Source organism: Ciconia boyciana, chromosome 1, assembly GCF_034638445.1.
Source record: "Ciconia boyciana chromosome 1, ASM3463844v1, whole genome shotgun sequence".
NCBI lineage: Eukaryota > Metazoa > Chordata > Aves > Ciconiiformes > Ciconiidae > Ciconia > Ciconia boyciana.
The window spans coordinates 5,352,874-5,378,065 of NC_132934.1; the positions used below are offsets into that span (position 1 = coordinate 5,352,874).

The 25,192-nt window shown below is 42.0% G+C and overlaps 2 protein-coding genes across 6 annotated transcripts; one reads left to right on the forward strand and one right to left on the reverse strand.

The window, feature by feature from the left end:
- Window positions 1-473: 473 nt before the first annotated feature.
- Window positions 474-17,121, reverse strand: KIN (Kin17 DNA and RNA binding protein). Of its 2 annotated transcripts, none has more exons than XM_072857489.1 (13): window positions 16,968-17,121; window positions 14,455-14,549; window positions 13,528-13,571; window positions 13,272-13,394; window positions 12,135-12,316; window positions 10,656-10,704; window positions 10,277-10,334; window positions 6,557-6,677; window positions 6,022-6,072; window positions 5,248-5,316; window positions 4,068-4,167; window positions 2,939-3,039; window positions 474-1,465 (listed from the first exon to the last, which is right to left on the reverse strand). In XM_072857489.1, the coding sequence occupies exons 1-13, from the start codon at window positions 17,079-17,081 to the stop codon at window positions 1,403-1,405; spliced, it is 1,170 nt and encodes a 389-aa protein (XP_072713590.1). In that variant the 5' UTR covers window positions 17,082-17,121; the 3' UTR covers window positions 474-1,402. The 2 variants fall into 2 exon arrangements, with proteins under 2 accessions (XP_072713590.1, XP_072713579.1); XM_072857478.1 differs by having other exon boundaries at window positions 475-1,465; window positions 6,557-6,680.
- A 57-nt stretch (window positions 17,122-17,178) lies between these two features.
- Window positions 17,179-24,543, forward strand: ATP5F1C (ATP synthase F1 subunit gamma). Of its 4 annotated transcripts, XM_072857532.1 has the most exons (10): window positions 17,179-17,289; window positions 18,075-18,109; window positions 19,029-19,160; window positions 19,824-20,028; window positions 20,470-20,613; window positions 21,004-21,068; window positions 21,654-21,809; window positions 22,931-23,027; window positions 23,881-23,918; window positions 24,436-24,543. In XM_072857532.1, exons 1-9 carry the CDS (start codon window positions 17,246-17,248, stop codon window positions 23,885-23,887), a joined length of 885 nt encoding a protein of 294 aa, XP_072713633.1. In that variant the 5' UTR covers window positions 17,179-17,245; the 3' UTR covers window positions 23,888-23,918; window positions 24,436-24,543. The 4 variants fall into 4 exon arrangements, with proteins under 4 accessions (XP_072713633.1, XP_072713614.1, XP_072713640.1 ...); XM_072857513.1 differs by lacking the exon at window positions 18,075-18,109; XM_072857539.1 differs by lacking the exons at window positions 23,881-23,918; window positions 24,436-24,543 and having other exon boundaries at window positions 22,931-23,031.
- The last annotated feature ends 649 nt before the right edge of the window (window positions 24,544-25,192 follow it).

Here is a 25,192-nt window from a genome sequence, read left to right on the forward strand (position 1 = left end):
GATGTCCTGTGTGAGGTTATTTCAGGCTACTCCAGACAGCAGCTGTTTCACTAAACGTCTGCAGTCTTTCAGTTTTCCTGCAGGGGTCCTCTGGAAACCACAAATCAACAAGACAGTGAACCTCTGAGGCAAGGAAAGGGACAAGGAACAGTGACTTTTGCCTCTAGCGACCTTGAACTTTTACGTGCAACGTAAGCAATGTGCACATCACGACAGCATCCTGCCCTCTTCAACCCTCAGCCGAGATCTCCTCTGAAGGGTATGGGGGCTATCAGTTTTCTGTCCATCAGGTTCCAGAGACATACAACCTAGCCAGGGGCAGACTGGACCATCAGGTGATAGTTCGGATTTTGCCTGGGACGACTTGCATCTTTTACACAAATAAGGCAGTTCACCAGCTGGGCACTTCACTGTGCTCTCTCGTGGATATAAACCAAGAGACGCCTCATGCGTTTAAAAGGCTGATAAGAAATACACTGACGTAAGAAAGGTTTATGTTTATTCCTGAACTGCCTTAGAAATTAAACATGGTACAAAATGTGACTTTTTAAAAAAAATATTAAAAGTAGTATGACATCATTTAGCACGAGTAATGTTACTCATGTAGCAGAGCAACAATGGAAGCACGAACAAAGGAAAAGGCTCTGGAAAACCACAACAGCAATCACCAACTCGTATCTGCACACACTTTGGCTGGCATCCTAGAAACCCCACAAGGAACATCCATCTTGGAGTTCACAGGAAGATAAATTGCATATTAGTATTATTAGGAACCCTGACAAACAAGATGATGGAGGAGTGATGACTTGCATTCTACTATCGCTCATGTGCTAACCAAAAATAAGTTGGTGACAGCACTTAATAAACCAGACCATTCTTACAACATCCAGGAAAATAATCCCTTGCAGCACTGTTACCTTACTGCTATCCTCTTAATCCCTTCCCTTGTTCCTGCAGCCAGAACTCAATTTTGGCTGCAGATTGTGAAGTGTGTTGTTTAAACTCCACTGGCTCCGACACACACTGCCTGCCTCAAGCAACTATCTGTAGGTAATTCTCTCTCTTATGGAACTGCTAACATTCTTCAGTAAATAAAATACTCCAGCTTGCAGCTATCTGCTATATTTTACAAAAGGAAATTAAACCAAATATTATAACATAACTTTGATATAGAATCAGATGAAGTATTTCCACTGATAAGATTTCCACAAACATTTTATATAACAAATCCATAGTGATCTTTAAATAAATCCAGTCTGCTTGTGGTTAATTCCTATATACATTATAAATACATACACACACACAATTAAAACCCTGACATGGTAGAGTCTTGTGTCTGCCTGCAAGAAGCCAGAAAGATGTTTTTGGGAACCAAAATCTTCTCTGATCCATGCTTAGCGCCTCAGGCGAGTTTGGAAATGTCTTCGTACTGGATATCTTCAACTCGGCGTCCTTTTAAAGGTCCCTGGAGAATAACATAGTAGAAGAAGTAAGATCAAAATATAAACTTGTTTGTTTGTTGAATTCCCAATAGAGAGCTTAAAGTAAGATAGCTAAAGGGGCTGTATGAAATCTTGCCGCATTTAGACATTTTTCAAGAAGCACAACCAAAGTGAATAGCACTGGAAATCACAGGCATTAGCGTTTTTACTTGGTGCTGCACCCAGTAAAAGCACGACGACTACCTTTCGGTTTCAGTTCTCTGTCCAAAAGCCACATGTAACTGCACAGGGGATGCATAGCAGAATGCATCCAAAAAACTGGAGGTTTGGGATTTGCTCACAACGCAATGTTTTCTGTTTCATTATTTTCAACCTGACCAGAGAACGTGACAGGGCCTCAACACTGTTCCAGAAATCTTTTCACTTTCAGGACACTTTTTGTCTAAGTTAAAGTCCTTGCAATTTTGGGGCAAACATAAGCAGCTGTTTTGAATTAATTCACTGTGAACTTCTAAGTAGTATAAGATTTCATTTTGAATACCAACTTCTCACATATAAAAATCCTGGTCATCCTACAATCAATAAGAAAATTCTCACAGACTTCACTGGTTTCCAGGAGTAGTTTCACCCATTTTTAATTTATAGACTCAGAGTTCATGCAGGAAGGGGAAATCTTAACACCTACAAGCATCAGAACTAGAGAAAAACTATCCCTGCTTTCCAAGACCAAAGTTATCATGATCCTTAGCTCCAATCAAAGTTCCTTCTGTGGTTAGGACATCTGCACAGTCTCTTCTCAAGCAAATTCTCCAGAATCCAATATGGGCTGAGTTCCTGCAGCCCTTCTTTGAATGGGATCCTAACAGGGTCTCTCTCCTGCAAGCCGTGTTTAAGAAATTTGACTTTGAGCCAATATCCTCCCTGCTGTATCAATGAGTTCAAAGATGGGTTTTGCAGAGGAGAACAAAGAAGCAGCCACACAGACATGATGTCATGGCCTAATTTTAGCCCAGAGAAAGGTGATACGTAAAAAAAAAAAAAACAAACCCCAAACCAAAAAGCCAACCATAATTGTTAACCATGAACAAGACAACAAATAAGCACATAAAGCCCAACGTTCAGTCTGGAAAAAGCAGGAGAAAATTCCCCTCCTTGCATATTTCACATTTTTTACCTTCCCACAAAATAGTACAACAGCCACATTCCAAATAAAAATACAAAATATTTTGCAAGTCTCTTTCAAGTTCAAAACTTGCTAAATTCAGCATCCTGGCATGTTTTTAAAGGCAAACAGCAGAGCATTAGTCTGCAACGGGGGAATATGTGGCTGTTTTCCTACTGGTTGGGAATAGGCGGAGGGTGACCACAGCATTTTGCACACCATAATTCCCACCTGTAAGACAGGATTAAGATACCATCTTTCTTTGTGAAAGCTCTCCAATGCACAGGTAAAAAGCGCTCTACGCAAACGAGATCTTGCAGTGTTTGATACTTACAGAGTCGATGATTATTGTCGCTGAAAACCTCTTTTCATTAATAGATTCCAAGATGCCTTCATTTCCCCTGTAACCACCATTTAATACCATCACTTTCTTGCCTGAAATGAGAAATAGGAAAACAGTTACACAACAGGGCTCCCAACTTCTTTTGATGGAGTTGTGTTCAGCTCCACCGACAGCTGAGGGAGAGAGGGTTTCTCCCAGCAGCTCCAGCAAGCAGTGCGCAGCTTTGCCTTGCAGCCTGCCCATTTCCAAAGCGCACCAAAGTTTACTGCTCCAGGCTACACTGACTCTGCGGGCAGAAGCCACTGAAACTACATCAGGGAAAGAAGCCAAAGCTATTTCTCCTACATCCCATTCCCTGAGCTAATGGCTCAGTGCACCTCTTTTTTGCCTTCTGTCTCACACAGGCAGTCCCCTGAGGACATCAATCCTAGTACGAGGGTGGGCAGAGCTCACCCACAAGTACCACTATGCTAAAGAGCACTCACCGACACCATCAACCAGCTCTTCACCAGCTGCAGAAATGCAGAATGCATCAGGTCTGCTGAAAATACTGTGAATCCCAAAATCCTACGCCCTGTTTCTCCCTACACTGACATTGTTCTGCTTACTACTACCCCGACCGTTCCCTGAAATACTGGTCAGATGCTACACACAAACATTAGAGTGTACCAGCCAAAGAAATGCCAGTGAACCAAAGAGGAGATGAGGTAAGCTTTGCCAAGTACCCACAGCTATTTGAGGCATGACTTTGGAGGGAAGACACAGGATAAATATGACCAAGGGCTCTGTAGGGCTCTCAGAGATGCTTCCTGGCAGCTGAAGAGAGATGCTTTCATCTCATCAAATGAACTGATTCCTAAAGCACTTCCGTCTTCTCAGAAAAGAATCTAATTCTTACGAGAAGGGACTGTGAAGACTCAAAGCAGAAGCAGTGTAAAAATTCCCTAGAAAGTAACCAGAGGATATTTGGTAAATGATCAGAGTAGCTTACAAAATGCTGTCCCAAGAGCAAGATGGCTCTTGTTATAGTACTTTCAAGTGGATGAATTATAGTTTAAAAGAACTGAAGTATAAGTTTTGCAGTGACAGCTAAGCCGAAAAACGAACAAAACAGCTATACCTGGTGCGGGTATTACAGTTTCCAGATGCGTCTGATCAAGCTTCAGTTTGTCTCCAGAATCAATCATCTTCACAACTGCTGTGTATTTGTCAATCACTTCCTGTTGTGAAAGGCAGAGGCCAAACAGAAGAATAAAAAAAATTCTCTGAACTTACCTTTCAAAATTAACCAACTCAGGACCGTGAGTCTGCACTTCTACATTTTCAAAAGCAGCAAGGACTTCTGTGCTGTCCTAAAGGCATCCAGCTTTCACAAACTGCTGACTAGCCCCACTCTGAAGTTAAGGCTAGATTAAAAGGGCTCCTCTTGAACATCAATGACTCGTCTAATTGACCACTAATTTTGTTGGCCTTGTCTGAAGGTTTTGTCAACCTTCGGGTTAGCTATCTTAGCTATTCTCTCAAAGATGGAGAGTAAATTAGAGGCTTCTTTCCCCCATGGGAGGCTAAGCTGGCTGGAAGCCACAGTGACAAGTGGGATACTACCTCTCAATGAGGTGAAATGTCACTGATCATCTTTGCGCCTAGCATAAACCATGTTCAACCTCTCATATTCAGAGCTGAGTGGAAGACAGCCTCTGGGGCTCGTAAACCCTCCCAGATATCTATCAAAAAAAGCTGTGATTTTGAGCTCTGTACACTCTAGTCAATCATTCAAAATGCACCCGGGTATCATCTTTAGCACTCTTGCCAGAGACTGTTGAGCCTTGGACTACCTAGCACGTCATTTCACTGGCACTGGCTAAAAGAAAGCACTTCCAAACAACAGAGCAAGGCTTACAGCCTGAAGATTCTGTATGCAAATCAGATCTTGTTCAAAGGCAGCCTGCAGCTTAAATATCAGTGCAAAACTGACTAGTCTCAGATTAAAATGCAATTGCACTGCTCTTGGTCATATCACATTGACAAAGTGACTATTCTCCAAGATGGACGTGTTAATAGGGACAAACCATGCAGGACAAAACAGTGTTTAGGAAAGGATCACTGAGTAAATTACATGAAACCAATTCAGAGATTCACTCCCTGCCCAGAATAAGTCCCAATACAGTTAAGGTGACGTTTCAGGCCCTGTCAGCGTTGACTTAAGGCTGAACAACGTGCACAATGAAACAAAACTTACTAAGTCATCTGATACCAGAAAAGCCTAACCAATGCCACATGCTTCCATTTGCACAATTTACCTTAACAACTGCCTTCTTCTTGTGATACTTCTCTCCAAGCTTTTTTGTTACAATTTTCACAACAATTTCCTGGAAGATTTGAAAGGAGAAAAAAAAAATAAAATGCCGAAATATAGAAACAACTACACAATCTAAACTAATTGCACAGTCAGGTCGCTCTGGCTCCAACCACACACTGTACAGCACAGCGCAGGAAGCAACAGCAGTACAGACTCGGCTTTCAGGAATTTGTCTTTATCCTCGAATTATTGCCTCAAAGTAGCATCTCTCAAGACTTTTTTTTGCTTTACAAATACAGTTACACTTGAATTCAGGATATAATGTGACAGCCCACAACGGGTCAAGGGCAGGACTTCTTGATCTAGAAGTCCAGTCACAAAGTAGAAGCTGAGATGAAGCTCTCGGCTCAAAGACTGATGTTGATTTCTACATCTCTGTGTGAGTCAACTACTATGCAGAAAGAAGAGGGCTGTAAGTAATATCGTGATTTAAACATGATCTGTAGAGACTCACTGTACCAACTCTTTAATTAGAGAATTCCACCCCATCTGAGATCAGGCATACGATGCTTCAGACTGCAGATCATGCTCAACCAGAAGAGTAATTCCTCCCAGATACTGTAATATTTCACATTTGGCAGCTTGGAAAATAAGAGTTAATTTAGTTTGGAATCTGCTTTTGGATCTTTACACAAATCAATAGTGGCTTTAGAGATGCAGAATTGGTTGTATTTGGTATAATAATAATAATAATAATAATAATTAAGACACTTACAGGCTGCAACCAGTAGTCTCTTCGAGATATTCTTTTCTTCTCCTCTTCAAGCTACAGAACAACAACAAATAATCACCATTTACTTCCTCCTTTCACTGCAGCTTTCCCGTGCCTTTGAAAAGCTGAACCAATTCTCCAGGCCCACATCAAGTGGGGAATTAAAAAAAAAACAACCTAAGTAAGGGTAAGTCAGTGTGTGCTTGCTGTATAAAAATCAATCTGATGAGATCCAGGAATCCATGATAAAATGATGGAGATTTATATTTGTTTTTTGCCAAGCGTTTCTAGGTATTTTCTTCTCTTCCAAAATCTGTATTCCTTTACTTCCAACATCTCAGTCGTCTGGGGAATAGGCACAGATGAGCAGCAGAAACCAGTTTTAATGGGGAAGTGAAATCATTTTGCCTGATAAGATATGAAAGTCTGAATTCCACATGAACTGAAGGTCTGAGGTCACTTCAAAGGGACGCCCTGGTAAAGTGGACATTGCCAGAGGCATGGGGTTACAAAGACACAGATCCTGCATGATTATTACCTCCATAATCTCATCCAGTGCAGATTTCTTCTTTTTCTCTTTGGACTGACCAGAGCTATGAGCCGATTCTTTTCTTTTAACTGCCCCTTCCACCATCTTCAGTGCATTCGGTCCAAGGACACTGCTGGAAGAGTAAGATGGTGTTTTCACAGCAGACCATACATTGTTTCCTCTACCAAGACGCATTTGAAGAACTGGCTGTGCAAAAAGGCCTGCTGATCTATTTAATTTCAGTTGTGCAAGTCAGCCTTCCAGACCCTGCATGCCTCCTTCTCTAGGACTGCATTTGGCAGCTAGAACTGATCTCCTTGAGGTGTAAACTCCACGTCCACTGCCGTTTGCTGCTAGCAGTCCAGCAGAATGAAAACAACCTAACAATCAGTTCACCAGTGCAAAAGCAAAGAGTTGATCGGGGACGCGAGTTCAAGAATGAGAACAACCTGACAATCAGTTCACCAGTGCAAAAGCAAAGAGTTGATCGGGGACGTGAGTTCAATGGAGAAGACAAAAGCAGGTCTGCAAATAAGGTTTTCAAATTCGAAAGGACAAACTTGTGGCTTTAGAGAAGCCACCTGGACAGAGCAACTCTCAAACATGGTAGATGTCTAGAACTCCTTCCAGACAGAGATACTTATCCTATGGGGCAATGGGAGAAAACACATGGGAATCTGTAGAAAAGGGCTCCACACCCAGCAAATCAACACCATCTTCACAGTAATATTCAAAACAGGCAAACAGCCTACGAGTTGTGAAAGAAGAGAGCCATCAGCACAAAAAGTTACATCTCGGGGATCAGGGAACATCTAGGTAAAGTGAGAACTGCCTACAGACAGTTGAGTTAAGCCATTTTTATAAAAGACATTTGAACGTAGTAAAAGAATGTAGGTGTTCTCTCATCCAGAAAGATGAAGAAGGCTGCTGTGAGGTGGACAATAAAGTAATATTACTATGGCCTTAAAACAAATTGCATCTTCTGCCTGTGGTGAGGATGTTGGACATACTAGCAAAGATACGTAAGATACATAATGGGAATGAAGATACAGAAATGGCAGTAGAAGCAAAATTGAGAGAAAAATTGTATTTCAGAGTGAGTCTGGATAATCGCAAAGTTCTGGAAGAAATAGCACATTAAATCACAAATCAAATAGCAAGTACTTAAAATAACATCTCATAAAGGGTAACACACAATTAAAACATAACAACTGCAGTACCTATATTTAAGAAGGAAAACATATCTAGCTGTGAGGTTATTAAGGGATTCCTGGGTGTCAATACTAAAACAAATATTTTTTAACATATTCATTACGGACCCTGAGACAAAGAGTGAGAGACCACCAACAGTGCGGGTGTGTCATCAATATGGAGGACACAAGAAAGAATTGGACACCAGAAGAGACTGGTTTATCTCAAATCCCATCTTTTAAAAAATACAAAATTCAACAGCACATTACGCAAGCTCACATACTTTGGAAAAGTTTACTCTGATTACCTTCTATCTACTGGGAGCTGTTTAAGAACAACAAAAGCAGAAAGGGGTCTGGCTATAATCACAGATGACAGCTACCAGTGTGGACCAGTCATGAAAGAGTCAAATGCAACCCTAGGAAGCATCAAGACAGACAAGCATTAGTGCCTTGTATAAGCCATGGTGACATTTCATTTGCAGCATGCACAAATTCGAGCAGCTCCCCTGTTCAAGATTAGCTGAAACTGGAACAAGGACAAGGAACAGATATTCAGCGGATCAGGGGAATGGGGAAATGAGGCCAGCACCACGCAGGCCTGCTTGTACAGCACAATGAAGGCTGAGAGACTAAAACTGTTCTCTACAAATACATTGTCTGAGAAAGCAAACACCAGAGAGAAAAAGAACTATTTATGTTAAACGCCCCTACCAACATGAAAGCAACTGGTACAAACCGGCCATGACTACATTTACCTGGGAAATTATAGACAAGGTCCTAACCATCAGAGCAAACAGGTTTTGAAGGATCTTCCCTTGGGATTATAGGCCTGGGGAGACCTTAACTGTGTACAATGGAGGTTGATCAGTGTGCAGACAGGACTGTACACTGGTACACTTGCAGTACTGCAGACAGGAGTCAGTGACCTTGATAGTAGCTTCTGCTCATTCCTTAATTAGAACTAATTCTAATCTTACTTGTCCACTGAGTGAGTTAAGCAGGGATTTGAGGATGTAAGTTCTTGAGGGAAAAAAGTAAGCCCAGGGGTTCCAGTTTGCTCAAGGACAGTTAGCATTAGAAGCCGTGCCCACAGCGGCAGTGGTGACTCCTAGTTTCATGTCACTCATGCAGATGTTCAAGGGAAGGCACACATCCACTCTCACTCTCCTTCTCAGCAAGGCTCCAACTCCATCTCTGTACCCAACTACCAGTATCCCCATGCCCTCAAAACTCTACCATCTGCTACCTACGATCTCCTGGTCCTATTTCTACTCCCCACTCAGGAAATACAAGTGCCAGGTTTCTGTAGCTTGTGCTGTGAGGACAGAAGGTGGGAAGCCAGGAAGTCCTACTGCACACTGCGCTGGGGTACTGGACATCAGGTTGGACTCAACTGATCCTCAACAGCAGCCAACAGCTGCAGAACAAACCTTTATGCTGACACAGGGAAGCGGCTTCCATATATGACTCTGAAGCAATTCCTGTATCACCAGTGACATATAAACCACCGTCCGGTCACTTTACCATGAAGTGGGTATCCTAATTTTGCTTCTACACTACCATTACAAAGTTTACAGACAAGTATCTCTCATATGCTATGAAAAAATTAGACTACTTGATACATGATTTCACATTCAGCCAAATTTTAGCAAGCACCTTAAGTATTCCTCACTGAAACTATTCAAGTGAATGTCTGAATTAAGTTTCAGACTCATCTTAAGCACAACTCAATGCTTAGGGATAATTTACAAGTTTTCCTCAAAGCCTGAAATCTGCATCTATTATTGCAAAAAACTACTTTATTGTCTCATTTTCTGCCTGGCATATCTCCCATCAGATACCTTATCTAAGAGCTGAGCTTGTGGTGAGAAAAAAGCTTTCGTTTTACCTGCAATACATTTAATTACAGTATTGCCTCACATGAAAAGATGTACTGCTCATCAAACAGTTTCACAGACTGCTATAAGTCAGTATTGTTTGCATTATTGATTCCTTTTGTCCTCCGTTGCTCGTGGTTATATGATGACAATTAAATTCATGAGCTTTAGAAAGATTTACATCAGGCAGATTCAGCTTCTTAAATGATGATCAGAGAAAGTATTACATCCAATTAGACAAGGCAGTCAAACCTTTTAGGAACCAAATTAACAAGTCATGAATACCCATTCATAGAAGGCAGCTGGGACTAGATGGCATTCACTTCAAACGCTTTGACTAGATCCCTTATCCACCCTTTCACATAACAGTATCTTCTCAGAGGAACCTCTAACTGCCTGTTACTTTATGGGCATCTGCCATGAACCATAGTGAATTCAAGAAGGCTCTTCACAGCACACATTTAAGATATACCCATTCATCCATTTTAAGTACAAAAGGAACCATGAAGTCACCTAGTACCCCCTCCTGAATAACATGACAGGATGAGATATTAGATTCCAAATATTTCAGGACAAGATACATCTCCCTGCCCATACAAATATCATTGTCATGTAAGTGCTTTGCAACAGTAAGGGTTGCCCTTAAATTCTTTTCTCACCTTGTTTTAGAAGATGCTGCTATTGAAGTACTTGCTCCTTTGTTTAAATTAAACGTAACTAAAAAATAAAGAGACATTACTCTATTTCTATCTTTAAAAATAACTGCATTGAAGGATGTTACAATTTTAAAAATCTGCAAGTGGAAAAGATCATAAATTTGAAAATATTTACTAATCTATGTTTTGGTTCAGCTTTTAAAATAAATTACTTTTAACTTTATAAGAAAGAATACTCTGTATTTCCATATTCCAGTGCTCTTTATAACTGATCTCAAAGCACTTTATGAAGCACCAAGCAGACCTCAGTGCTCCTCTTGTTTTAATCACAAAATAAGCTTCAGTAGGTTCTAGAAAATTACATATATCAAAATCTGGTTACCTTTTTCTTCTTCATTTTCTCTGTTCAGTTCAGTATAGACTGGCTTTTCCTGCCAAAAAAACCCACAAAACACATTTCAAGAGTCAAACAGAAAACTGAGCCGAGATATCATTTTTTGGTGATCATGGATTAGCTCAGTTTTACAGACTACTGTGAGATTATTACAAGTAACTGTAATATTCAACCTGGATTGATTCATAGAAGATTATAAATTGAAAACATTATCTCATTACAGGCTCCTGTGCAAAATTCTCTAATTAACACTCTCTACAGAGATGCTGTCTAAACTTGCTTGATTCCAGCATGAAAGGAAAGTGGCCTTACTGTAGCAGTTTCCTCTGTTTGAACCAGCATGATTAGACTGGTTTCTGGACAGACTGATAACTCAAAGAAGGAAATTCTGGAATCTTTCCAAATTTTTAGCACCGAAGGCTCAGACCATTTAAATTTCAATTAGTTTTAAATTAAGAAAAAGATAATTGTTTACAACAGCGTTTAAATGTACCTATCAATACCCAAGATCAAATGGGAGGTTCCAGTCCCAGGCAACAACGTGTATGGAAGTCATGGAATGACGCCAAATAAACAGATCCCAAATACCACATGAGCACTATCAAAATAAAACTTTTCACTATGTGGATTTGATGTCAGCCCCCCCCCCCCAGTTATTTATCTCGGCCTCCCCACTGCACAAGGCACTTGTTACTTGCAGCCCTAAAAGTTGTGTAATACCATAAATGAAGACAAGTCATGCTGGTTACTGTATTGTTTATTCTCCCTTCCTAAATTCAAGAGTGATTTTTAAATCACTAATTACTTGAAGAGCAGTAATTATTACTCCTTTAGTACTAAAGCAAGCCAGGTACAAAGTAACTCCAAGTTTTCCTCCAAAGCAGGTTATAATCTAAGATAACTGTATAGCAGAAAATTCAGAACACAAGTGAACTGATGTGGTGATTCAAGTATGGAAGAAGACAGTCTAAATCAAAGCCTGAAATGGCCAGGATCAGATACTAGGGCCACAGGATACAACTCCAGTAGATTTCAAAATCACATCAAATCTAAAAGGAGCTGAAACCTCTGCTTTCTTTTATTTATTTACTTTTTGAAACTGTGATTCCATAGAGGACCTTGATGTTCATCAGCTGTAAAAACCACCAGCAAGTTGGTTAGTCAAGGAAATGTAACAAGTTGCAATTTCAACAGAAACAAGTTAGTCAAGGCTGCTGTCAGAAGTATCTGGGAGAAGACTATTCCTGGTGGCTTAGAAAAGAACAGCAATGCAGCCAAATATGCCCACTGTTTCCCAGTTTGAACTGGTGATGAGCATGTAACCTGAAGCATGAAGCTTACTCATCACCTTCTAACTGACTGCAAAGGAAATACCAGTGCAAGGATCCCAGCAGCATCTAATTCACCATTAACTTAACCAAGAGGAGTTTTGAGCTGAAGGTTGACATACAGTGCAATTTTCCTCACCAGTTCTTTCCCCTCCAAACCTCTTCTCACTTGTTGTTCAATGAATTTAGCAGTTTTTTCTTCATCATCAAGGTCCTGTTTCTTCTTCCTCTCTTGTTCTTGTTGCCTGCGAATAGTCTCTGGGTCCCTATCAATATATTGAATATACCAGCCTTTTGGAGTCTCATCAACCTTGCAAAGACCTAAAAAGTCAATGCAAGATAAAGTAAGATTAATACTCACAAAAGCAAGCAAGGGACAAAGAAAATATCAAGATCATTTTCACCGTCTATGTTCACTATAACAATGCAGATACTTTACCAGAGACAATGTACCCCTTACTGGCCTGGTAAAATTGACTTTGAATTATCTTTAGTATCTGTTTCTGCCCTCCAGCTAGCCGGTTCTATTTGGAAATCGGCCAGAGTACATAATAAAGTGGAGTGTTTTATAATACTATCCCTACAGAAGAAAATATTTCCTTCCCACTGTTTTAACAAGGAAGAAAACAGAAATATAACATATATAAACAATACACACTAATAGCATCATACTAAAGGAAACTTTACTATGCTATGCTATTGTTACTAACTCTCTCTAGAGTGACTTTTCAAACGCTATATGACTCATGAATGTATCCTGTAGGACACAGGCAATCGGAGCCAAAGTAAACTTTCTCTCATACCACGGTGCCATTTAATCTCTCTTTCCTCCTGCTGAACACGAAACTGCAGATCTCAAGTTTTAACCCTTTCCCTAGGCCAGAAATGAAAACGACTGCTTGCTTCTTGCCACCTTAAATATGGAAGGATTCTGTAGTCATAGGAAATGTTCTATCATCGTTTTTAATTTTTAAATGGCAACTGTTGGAAGTTGATTTAGAATTCAGCAATACCTCCAGTTAATATAGACCAACAGATGAAACAAGGAAAGGTTCATGACTGACGCATTTATCCCAGACTTCTGACATTTTTCATAAGCAAATTCCTAATGGTTAGCCCAGAAATACGTTTGGACATCTGTTAATATATATACAGAGGGGAGGGGAAGAAAGAGAAAGGACATGGGAGAACTAACATAAATGTTTACTGATCACTTATCAGCAATGCAATTACCCATTAATTTTAAAACTTCCCAACCCTGAGCAACTACATTTACCTTCTCTCCCCAGCCATTTAGTAAAATCAGTCAGCGTCTCCCACTGTGTGGCATTCATGTGGATGTGTTCTCGATGACTGATGTATTCATTGTACACAATATTATTGTGAACTCTCTTTGTTCCTGAAATACAGAATTATTATTATTATTAAATATAAATACAGGACCTAGGAGAAAGCAACCAAAACTTCTTGCACTGAACTAATAAAAGACATTAAAAACAAACAAACAAGCAAACAAACAGTAAAATATTTACCAAATCGCCTCCTGAGCAGTTCTAGGAAATCATTTCGGAACTCCCTCAGGGAATAAAAAGAAAGTATTTTAGTAAAACTTGAATGATTACAAACCAATTTTCTGTTGTCATTAACAATGAAATATCTGCAGTATAAAAATGAGTATTCTTTTGAACTGAGCATAATGAAACTCAGACACTCATTTCCCTTTTTCAGTAACGTAGCATTAAATGCAGTATGTGTGCACAAAGAAACACAATATGGTACCTGCACATACAAGTTAAATGTTCAAAAGGATAATACCCCTACAAAGGGATAAAATGGAAAGAACGAAATCTAAACACTTCCCACTAATTGCTGGTATTTCATTACCAGGTATCTTCCCAGGTTGACTGACACAAAACACACGGCAGGACAAAGGGCAGCAGTGGCAGATGGGGTAGACTGATCACTCATCTCACTGCTAATTCAAGGGCTTGAGTATAAAGCCTCGCTCCAGACTCCTGCTGAAGACAGCTCCAGTCAACCCAGCTGTCATGTAGGTCAGCTGGACAAAGGACTGAGGGAAACTGTGGGACGTTAGTCACACCTCTGACTCGTTATCTCTCCGTAATGGTTTTTTCAGCTCTTTGTAACTCTGCGTGTGTGGCAGTCGCTTAGCTGGGGCAGAACGGTGAGGTACTTTGTAACATAGAGCAACTTAAAACGGGACTCAGACACGGGATAAAACGGTCAAATTTGATTAAACATCATGGCTCCCTGAAAGCTTTAACATGTGTTCAAAACTGACATCGCCTAAATTTTCAAATCGCCATTAAAAAAAGAGCTGATGCTAAAATGTATCAGGATAAAGTGTCTTCAGTGCGACATGATTGGGCCTTAGAGGTATGGCTACGCAGATGTGATACAGGAATGAAGGCTTGGGTAAGAATATATAGGAAACTTACTCAGAAAAGTAATCCATGAATTGCTGAGGATTTTCAGAAGCCAGCAGCAATTGCCTCTGGTGGGACTCAGACATGCAATGACATTTGAAGCCATTCTATAAAATAACAATAAATACTTTGTCTCAATTTGCAACACTCGCACAGCTGAAGAGTATTGAAAATAACATTTTATAAGTTAAATTTCTTGGAGGCTCCACAGAAAACACCTTAACTCAGCCACAGTCTACACGGGGTGGTTGTTCCTCCAGGCTGGGCAAGCCAGAAACAAAACTCTTCCTGATGCCAAGAGCCTTAAGACAAACTGTGAAAGGTGTTACAAGACAGGACATTCCAGCAGTCCTCTTCGTCCCTTGCGGAATGGGATAGATGTGGCACCACCCAGGTCCACCCATCCAGGTGCTTGTGCGAGAGCACTGGAAATGTTTGCTAGCTCCCTACCTGACCAACACTGATGACAAATGTGTGTAAGGAGGGGATGGTGTCCTAGGAGCGCTCAAGCTAGGGACTGCGATAGTTGGGCCACCTCTGGCCCAGGGCTGAACTCATCAGAGCTCCCCAAAAAGCACCCAGACATAGGATGTTTGACTGCATCCTTTTTTTGTCTAATATAATGCTCTTTCGTTACAATATGATTAAATCTACAGCAAATTTCATTCCATGGGAGCCCCATCCCCCCTTACAAAAAGATCTGGTTGTAACGCAGTGAAGCTTTTTTGCTTGTAGACACTGGGAAGAGAATAGGATTTGAGCTTCTTGAATGAAAGGGAGAGGGGGGCAGAAACAGCTGAAGAACGAGACAATTAAACATCCACAGGATGCTTTACTTCTCTTCTCTAAGGCACATTAAAGCGGCTGTTAATGGAGAATGGAAAACTAAAAGCACAGTTAGCCCAAGTGGAGGTACTTTTGGAGCACAACTCTGGTGGACATCAGGAAGAAGAGGACACTCACATCCCACAAGCATCTGGGTCCAAGTAAATAGACAAGTGAAAAGAAGAGGGGGAAGCTTTAGAGAAAAAGCATCTCTTCATAACAGGAAACGATGGGAAGAAACCAAGCCAGAATCAGAAGGAAGGAGTCCTCAGTACAAGAAAGACATGGACCGGTTGCAGCGGGTCCAGAGGAGGGCCACAAAAATGATCAGAGGGATGGAACACCTCTGCTATGAGGAAAGGCTGAGAGAGTTGGGGTTGTTCAGCCTGGAGAAGAGAAGGCTCCAGGGAGACCTTCTTGCAGCCTTCCAGTACCTGAAAGGGGGCTTATAAGAAGGATGCGGACAAACATTCTGGCAGGGCCTGTTGCAATAGGACAAGGGGTAATGGTTTTAAACTAAAAGAGGGTAGATTCAGACTAGATAGAAGTTAGAAATTTTTTACGCTGAAGGTGGTGAAACACTGGCACAGGTTGCCCAGAGAGGTGGTAGATGCCCCATCCCTGGAAACATTCAAGGTCAGGTTGGCCGGGGCTCTGAGCAACCTGATCGAGTTGAAGATGTCCCTGCTCATTGCAGAGGGGTTGGACTAAATGACCTTTAAAGGTCCCTTCCAACCCAAACTATTCTATGATTCTAAGAGTCTATGAAAAGAGACCTCACAGAGCACCAGACATATATCCTCTTGGGCATGTTGCTGCACCCACCCTGTCCCCAAGGGAATGCATGGCTACCTTCAATTCCCCTCTAAGGGGGATGGGAGCCACCTAACTCTTAACTCCATCGACCTCTCAAGCTGTGTCTAAGGGAACCACCCCTCCAGGGGGTTTGGGGCCACCCTGTGCTCCCTCTCACCCTGGGTTGATCAGTGACCCTGCAGGGGATTGAATGTCCCCAAAGACAGATCAGGGGCAACACACTTTCTCCAAAGTAGATGAGGACTTCTCCCATGGGGGATACCAAATGCATCGCCCCACCCCCAGCAATTGGGAACCCTCCACATCCCACAAATCTGCCCCCAAGGGGACCGTGGATCATACAAGAGGGATTGGGGACCCCCAAAGGAGAATAAAGGCCCTCTCCAATGCTCCCCCAAAGAGAGTCAGGGCTCCCCGTGCTCCGAGCAAGCGAGGCCAGTATGCTCCCTAAAAGGACTGCATTCCACAGACGGGATCAGAGTCCTCACAAGGAGACTGGGGACACTTACAAGGGGAGTCTGGGCCAGCCCTGTACCCCCCACAAGGGAACTGGGGAACCCCACAAAGTTATGAGGCCACATGCCCCCTAAGGGGATCGCTGCCCCCAACAAGAGAGTTGGGGACCGCAACGAGGGCGATCGGAGCCCCTCCGTATGCCCTTCAATGGCACTGGGGACACTTACAAGGGGGATCAGAGCCCCCACAAGGGGACTGGGGACCCCAACCGCGGGGATCTGATGCCCCTGTGTATCCTCAGGAGAACCGCCCCCCTCAAGGAGACTGGGCTTCCCTACAAGGGGGTCAGAGCCCCCCGTGCCCCCTCATGGAGGATCGCCCTCCGTCCCCGAGAGATCCAGGCCCGGCCACCGCCGGGGCGAGCTTACCTCATCGCGGCACTGCTTCTGGCACATCTGGCAGTACCAGCGCAGCTTCTGCAGCCCCTTGGACTTGATGCGGTTGGCGATGGCCTTGGGGCTGAGAAAATCCGACTTCCCCATAGCGACGGCGCTGACCCTCCGCCACCCCTCTCCCTCTCCCTGCCCCCGCCGGAAGTGGCCGCCCGCGCCCCCGGAAGCACTTCCTGCCACCCGCCGGGCCCGGCTGCGCGCATGCGCGGTGCGGGAGCGCTGACCTTCAGCGGGGCTGTGGTGGAGGCGCCGCCATGTTCGCTCGGGGGGCTGCCGTCGCGCTTTACCAGCCGCAATGGTAACGGGCGGGGGCGCGGGCTGGGAGAGGTCCTGTGGGGACGGGGAGATGCGTGCCGGTGGTGGGGGCAAGCGGCGGGGCGGCCGGGCGGCTGGGGCCGGCCCCGGGGGGCTGAGGGGCCGACGCTCCCCTCGGCCGGGCGGCGCCCAGGGGTGGTGGGGTCGCCACCCGGCCCAGCCCCTGAGATGCTGTGGGCTGTGGTGTGGCTGGAGGAGCGGTGACCGTGAGGCTGAGGGGAAGCGGGCTCCCGGGGGCACGGCGGTGACCTGCCGGGGACGGAGGCTCCGTTCTCTCAGCCGCGGCTCTGTGGGTGGGGGCGAGGGGGAGACGAGAGCTCGTAGGGAAAGGGCGCTCAGCCCCGGGGAGTGAATGGGTGAGGCAGGAGGACTAAAAGGGACAGCTTCGTAGGTGACAGGCAGTGCAAGGAGATTCTGCTCTTGTCAGGAAACGTTGTAGCCTCCTCTGCTTCGTTTTAATAGTTTTTAAAAAAACAGTTAGGGTTTTTGAAAGTTGTACTCTTCTGATGCCTTGTTGTCTGGCCCCCGTTTACATTGTGCCATTATCCCGGGCAGTGGGTAATGTGTTGAGTGACATAGGGGATGACGGAAAGGACGGAAGGTATGCATGCAAGGCACGGTTTAGAGTGGCTTGTCCCTGCTATAGGTGCTTTTTAAAAAACAGCAGTTCTTAAATTTTCATGCTTCTGAAAGGGACCTGCCCTTGATACGTGTTGGTTTTCTGGAGAGCTAGTGAACTATCATAATTTCTCCTGCATTCATTTTCAGGGGCCAAGTCAGGAATATGGCAACTTTAAAAGACAGTAAGTACTGCTTTTGTTTGCCTTTGAGAGAGGGAAAGTGTTGCAGGAAAACCATATGTTAAAATATAATTTAGGTTAGCCTCTGTTGGATAAACCAATTGTGATACACCATAACCTGTGCCTCCAGCACTTCTTATATTAACAAATGTCCTTCAGAAAAGGCATTGCTTAAAATGTTTTTAGCGCAAATTTAGATGTCATTTCAGCAAAGCGATAGAGTTTTACTCAAACATATTTTTAAAATAACTTATTTACTAAACCAGATTTTTCCTCACCTTTAAGTATTAATTTATTTTCTGTTATGTTTATTTCCCTGTGCATTTATGCACCACTGGGGGGAAAGAAAGGTTCACTGAATGGTTTCACTCTGATAATGCTTCCTTAAGCCGTTCCTTGTAGGTTCTTATACAGGGATATTGCCTTGGAATTGCGCTTGGCTATAGGACACCTATTTTGTTTTCTTTTTGCATCAGTATTTTTATGAATCTCATTTTGCCACAAACTAAACAGAGGAGGAAGTTTATTCTGTGTCTTTATAGTATGGGGTCTTTTATTTTTGGGAAAAGATGACAATATACCTCAAAGGATATATTTGTGAAACAGGTAGAAGTGGAAGGAAAGAGAATAGTAAATGGATGTTACATTGGGCTAAGTATTACATAAATGTTATGCGTGGGGGAAAAGACATACCTGTTGTAAAGATGCGTTTTGGTTAACCAGATTACTACTCTTACTGCTTTCTTGCTGAAAATATTAAGGGCATGTCTTTTATGAGGTTTATTTGTGTGTTGTTTGTTTTTTTTTTTCTTTGAGGAACTTGGCAAGATATTTTTGGATGGCTGTTGCTAGCATTTTATTGCTTGTTTTTGATGTCATTGTGCCCAGTACAGCCCATGACCTTCAACTATTAACCTTGTAGTTACCAGGCGCTTGAAGTCCATTAAGAACATTCAGAAAATTACAAAGTCCATGAAGATGGTTTCTGCAGCAAAATATGCAAGAGCTGAGAGGGAGCTGAAGCCTGCTAGAGTCTATGGAACAGGAGCACTGGGTGAGAGAGGACTCTTGAACTGTGTGATGTCGGAACAGAAGAGGAAGGTTTTCATGCTGGTGATAAAATGCCTAGACTTTTTTTTAACTTTTTGGTAGATTTTTTCCAAAAGAATTTGTGTTTCTAGGCCAATGTCACCTTGAGTATTCCTTATAAGTAATTTATGGATAGCTGTTTTTAAGAGTTCTAATGTGAAATTCGTTATGATTTCTGATAACTTTTTTAACTTTGTGTGATTGGTTTTGTTAGTCATAAAAGCACCACAGCTCAGAATTTCTGGCCTGCTTCTATCTGTTAATGGAATTGTGTCCTATCTCTGTAGCATCTACAGCTACTGCCAAACCTCCTTGTGAACTCTTGGGCTGCACTTGTGCTCCTGAGGCAGTGGACTTGCACAGTGAACTTAACTAAGTAATGACACTGATTGTGTGATATCCGATGCAGAGATGCGGGTGGCTTTGAATTGTTTCTTTGTCACCTCTGGTCAGATAACGTGCACACTTGAATGATTATGAGGGAGATAAAATTCATCTGCCTGTGATTTGGAACCCCTTTAGAAATCACTTTAGTTAGAATAAGTCAGAGGTATTTTGATATGACCTATTTGCTTCCTGGCACCCTTGAATAATTACCCTTTTCTTTTTTCTTTTTTCTTTTTTTTAGCTCTCTATGAGAAGGCGGAAATAAAGGCACCTGAGGACAAGAAGAAGCACCTCCTTATTGGTGTGTCCTCTGACCGAGGTCTGTGTGGTGCTATCCACACGTCTATTGCTAAAACCTTGAAGAGCGAGATTACCAACCTCTCAAATGCAGGGAAAGAAGTTATGGTGGTTGGAGTAGGTGACAAGATCAGAGGCCTGCTTCAGAGGTAAGAAGGGTTTGGTTTGGTGGTTTGGTTTGGTTTCTGTGGTAGAAATTTCAAGGCTGCTCAGAAAGCTGTGTGGCATTCGCAGGCGATTGCGTTTAATGGCGCTGTGCTAAGTTGAAGCTCCTTTAAAAAAAGAAAATCTGCAAATATGCTAAAAGGGTTTTGATCGTCTGGACATTCGTGAAACTGCTGCACAGCACTTATGTTTTGAAATAAAAGTCTGAGAGCTAGCAACACTAGCTCTGTTACAAATGTGTGTTTATCATTGAAGCTCTCATAATAATTTAACTAAAAAAAAAAGTAAAATTTCTCTCAGACCCTGACTCAATAAAATGCTTAGTTCTGAACACTAGTAAGTTACAAAAGTAAGTCAGTCTTGCTGCCGCACAGTTGTACATTAGAGCATCCACTTGTTCTAACACAGATTTGATATGACTGCAGGACACATGGCAATTACTTGCTGCTGACATTCAAAGAAGTGGGACGGAGACCTCCAAGCTTTGGAGATGCTTCAGTCATTGCCTCAGAGTTGTTAAACTCTGGGTATGAATTTGATGAAGGCTCTGTCATCTACAATCGGTTCAGGTAAGAATAAACTGAAACTGCACTGGAAAAATATTGGGTAGAAGGCTTCAAACAGCACGTTGGCCCAATGAAGTAATATGAAAACTGACTGTGAATTGTCATGTTTACTTTATTCCTTGAGGAGGGAGTGCGTTTTGTTGTATGTGAAGAGCCATTGGTTGTTTTTTAATAGCTGTGGTTGGAATTCTCTTTTTACTTGTATAGTGGGTGCTGTTACATTTACACGGTCAGCATGTCGTTATATCCATGTGGTATCTGAGATCTCTTCATCAGGATTATCGCAGAACTTTGTGGAATTGGAAGGCCAGAAGTTGTCCGTTCTAATTTGCTTTTAAACACTCAATTTAGGGTTAGTTGAACTGAAGACCCTATTACGCTCTTTTTATACAGGTCTGTCATCTCCTACAAGACCGATGAAAAACCGATCTTCTCCCTTGAAACAGTTGCTGGTTCTGGTAAGTAGTGAACTAGAAACCACCAGTTATGTGAAGTGATAAATCACAGAAAAAGTACTCTGAACATGGGAATATGGTATTAAAACATCTTATTATGCTGTTATGATACATGTGTCATAAGTTTACCAGATTGTTTTATCATGGCAGTCCAAGGCTGTCCTATCAAGGCGCTCTGGGGCAGGGAGGTTAAAAAGAAAGATCCTACTAATTTTGGTTTGAGTGTCTTCAGCACTGAACGACCTGGGCATTGAGTGACTTTGCACTACTCAGGAAAAATACCCCAGAATGTTTCTGCAACATTGTATGGGAAGATTAAACATAAGACACCAATAATGTATTTGGCCTTGGTCAAAATCTGACTTCCCTAGTATTAAATTGAATAAAAACACGTAAAATACTTAATCTGTCTGCTGCTTAAAGTTTTGTTATGAAAGTACACATAGTACATAGAGAAAACCCCTCCATGCTGCCTTAAATAGAGAGAGAAACAGGCTGGCCTTGTAGTCTTCCGCATGGCATTGTATTGTTTTGCTAGAAGTAGTGTATCTTGGATTTCTCTCAAGTCCGTTCTTCCATATTTTACAGAAAGCCTAAGTATCTATGATGATATTGATGCTGATGTGCTGAGAAACTACCAGGAATTTACACTAGCAAATATTCTGTACTACTCCCTGAAAGAATCCACCACCAGTGAGCAGAGTGCTAGGATGACCGCCATGGACAATGCTAGCAAAAATGCTTGTAAGTCTACAGTGTGGGCTTCCCAGGATGTCAGTAGGTTAGCATGAAAGTACTGACCTGCCTTTGTGTAATTCTTTGCTTCCAAAATGATAAGAAATGAGCTGGTTTCTCTCTTAATTCCAGTATGAGTCTGTTTTTTGAGCCAGTTCTACTGGGATTCTTTTCTGAACATGTGAACCTTATTTAGTCCCTGAAAAGAGGGATTGCTATATATGAGAAACAAGACTAGGTAACTGGAAGTGAAGTAATAGATTCTTTAATAAGAATATGAAATATTAAACTAATCATGTAATGGCCAAAAATTCTTTATGCTTTTCTCATGTGGCTGGTCTGAGGATTTCCAAAATTTTTATAAACCTGTACCTGCTTGTGAGCCCGATGTAATTAGTACTGCACCAATTTAAAGGTGGGGAAACTGAAACAATGATTAAATACTTTACCACCTGTCAATCAACAAGTTGAGAATATACAAGTATTCCTTGGAAAGTGTCCAAATGGAGTGCAGTGCAGAGAATATGCAGTTGGTATTAGTGGGAGACAGCTAATAGCTTTTGATGTGGCACGGTGATAAGACTTCAGTCCTGAGAAGGCAGTGGTGCATAAAGGATACTGGTGACTGAGTGAAGCTGATGTGATGTGCAGTTGGGCTACCTGGAACTGTAAGTATGGCTCTCTACTGACTGCCTTAAAGAGATGATACCTTCTGCGTTTAAAAAAAACCCTTTGAAGAAAAAAAATCTCAAAAAAGTCTGTCTCCCTTTGCCAGAACAGCAGTAGCTTGAAGGAAATACCAATGTCGTTAATTGACACTGAAATCTAATTTAAAAGCAAATAGCGCATGCTTGTCTTATGTTAAAATAAGTGATGTCATACGATGGTGTTTACTAGTCTGTCAGCTGTTCTTCAGGTGTTTAACTCTGATGTCGCAAGCCAAATTGCCAAGTTTCTGGATTGTCTACTAGTAGTGTTATCTGTAGGGGAAAAAAAAAGAGAAGTGCAGTAAGCCTCTTGATCGCTTGCATGGATTTACAAGACTGTTTGGTGTTCTGTTTGTACAGCTTCTCTGTATCTGTATTTGAATAGTTGTTATATGTTTAAATTCCAATCTTATTTTTTTCTAGCCGAGATGATTGACAAATTGACCTTGACGTTCAACCGTACCCGTCAAGCCGTCATTACCAAGGAGCTTATTGAAATTATCTCTGGTGCTGCTGCTCTGTGAGTACCTGTGCAAATGTGAAATAGGAGTTGTTCCAAAGTTGTGTAATGCTTGTATGTCCTGCTTCAGTCAGGTTAACGGGGAAGGTTATGGCACGTAGGTCCTAAAACTGAAGAGAAGACAGTCCATGGCATGACTCCCAAGTTTTTCAGCTTGCGCAGTTCTACTAACAAGTGTGAAGTTTGGCAGTCTTTTTTTGGCCAGGTGAAGTTAAAAAGCTGGTAAAATAGATCTTTAGCCTCAACACACATCCTTGCCTGAACAGGCGGTGGTTTTCCTCCTTTTTAAAGGCTTTTGAGTGGATTTTCCCCTGCTTCCCTCCTACCTGGGCTTCTCCTACTCTGTCTGCTCAAACAGCCCAGTGGTGTTGGATGGGGGAGAGCAACTCAGGGGACTGAAATGCTTTTGGGTAAATCGGCCTGTGGTTGGTGTTCAGAAGCTGAGAGTTTGGGGGTGGGGTTGGAAGAAGGAGGGGGTTTCCAGAGTCTGTTGATACTGAATGTGTATTTTACTTTAAGTGCAGTATTTTGCTTATTTCCCTGAGAAGTTTTGTGAAGGTGTGTACTGCAGGTTACAAATGTGTGGGCTTAGACCACAATTTGTAACTGCGTGTAGCTAATGCGTATTACATCTCGCAGCTAAAAATTCGTGCTATACTCGGATGCAAATACATGTGTTTAATATCCTATGTGTTTACAAAATGCCTGGAATACATACCATATAGCAGTACATGCTGTATTGTGCTCCTCACAATACATTTGCGGTCATAAATACGTGCATAGTTTTGCCTGAATTTGCATGAGTTGCTTCCTAACCTGCTTGTTCTGTTTTTTCTCATAATACCATAACCAGGGATTAATCGGAAAAAGCGGTTCAGCCAAATCCAAGAGGTAAAGTTATGAAATAGAAACTAGATTGTGTTTTAAAATGAATTAACGCGGACAGTCTTGAAGTCAAATGAGGAAGTTGGAATTCGGTGGTGTTGGTCAGAGAAGCTTCTCTTCCCAAAATGCTGGGAAACTGCCCATTGATAGTTTGAATCTGTCTGCACAAAAAGCTAAGCACCAATAATTTTAAGCAACATATGTTTAACATAATTTTCTGGGTTTTTTTAAGCATCTCTAGGTTATTGCATTCATTTGCAATTACCGTTTTAATTTTTTCATAGTTCCCTGACCTTATGGAATGACTTAGTGTCTTACATACAGACGCTTTTACCTGAAGATGTTTCTGTAGCAATATAAGCATATAGAAAATTTAAAACTTCAAGGAAAAATAGACCTGATTGAGAATTTGTGTGGGGAGGGAGTAAGGAATATTAATGAGCTGAAGTATTCAAATTGGAGGAGATACACGTTTTAAATAAATAAATGAAAGGGGTTTAATTTGCTTCAATTTTCCTTACAGGTGAAGAAGAGCTCTTCTGAGCATGTGGTTTAACCTGCCTGTGTCTCTGTTCACAAGACCGCTCTGTTATTTTGTGAAGAAGTGGTAAAGCCCCAGAAATCTGTAAATTCTTACAATAAACCACCTACATGAAACAAATGCTTTTGGTTGTCCGTGGAGCAAATGCTCTCGGTATCTAAATATCTGGCTTTGACCTGGGTATGCTTTGAAACATAATTTGTTTTAAAAGCTGTGCTCTACATGTTGTAGTGTATCTGGCATGCAAAAACATCTGAGCGGGTTCTTTTTCAAGAGTGGAAGAGATTGCCTGTCTTCACCTTTTGTTTAATAGTGTTGGCTTGTTACGTATGTTGTGTGCTGAAGGAGGAGACTCTGGAATAACCTCTCTGCATCGTGCAGTTGGAACACTGATCTCTATCTTATTTGAATACCATACTACTACTGTTTCTAGATGTTCGTATGCTAAAATGAACTGAGCTGATCACACAAGCCATTTCAGTGTTTGTTTAGAATGCGGGCTGTTTATATCATGGTTATTGTGTGTGTTTACATATTTGTATGCTATATAATACAGGAATGCCGCAGTTCTTGGCCCTTGCTGGGCATGACGGCCATGTGAGAAAGGAAAAATTTAAAAAATCGGGCATAGCGGAAGTGTAAGAAAGAAATAGTAGTGGTGCAGAATAACCACAAAAGTAGAAAGCTGCCACTCCCAGTCTGGTAGACAAAACAAGAGCCTTGAAGGGCTCAGTAATAT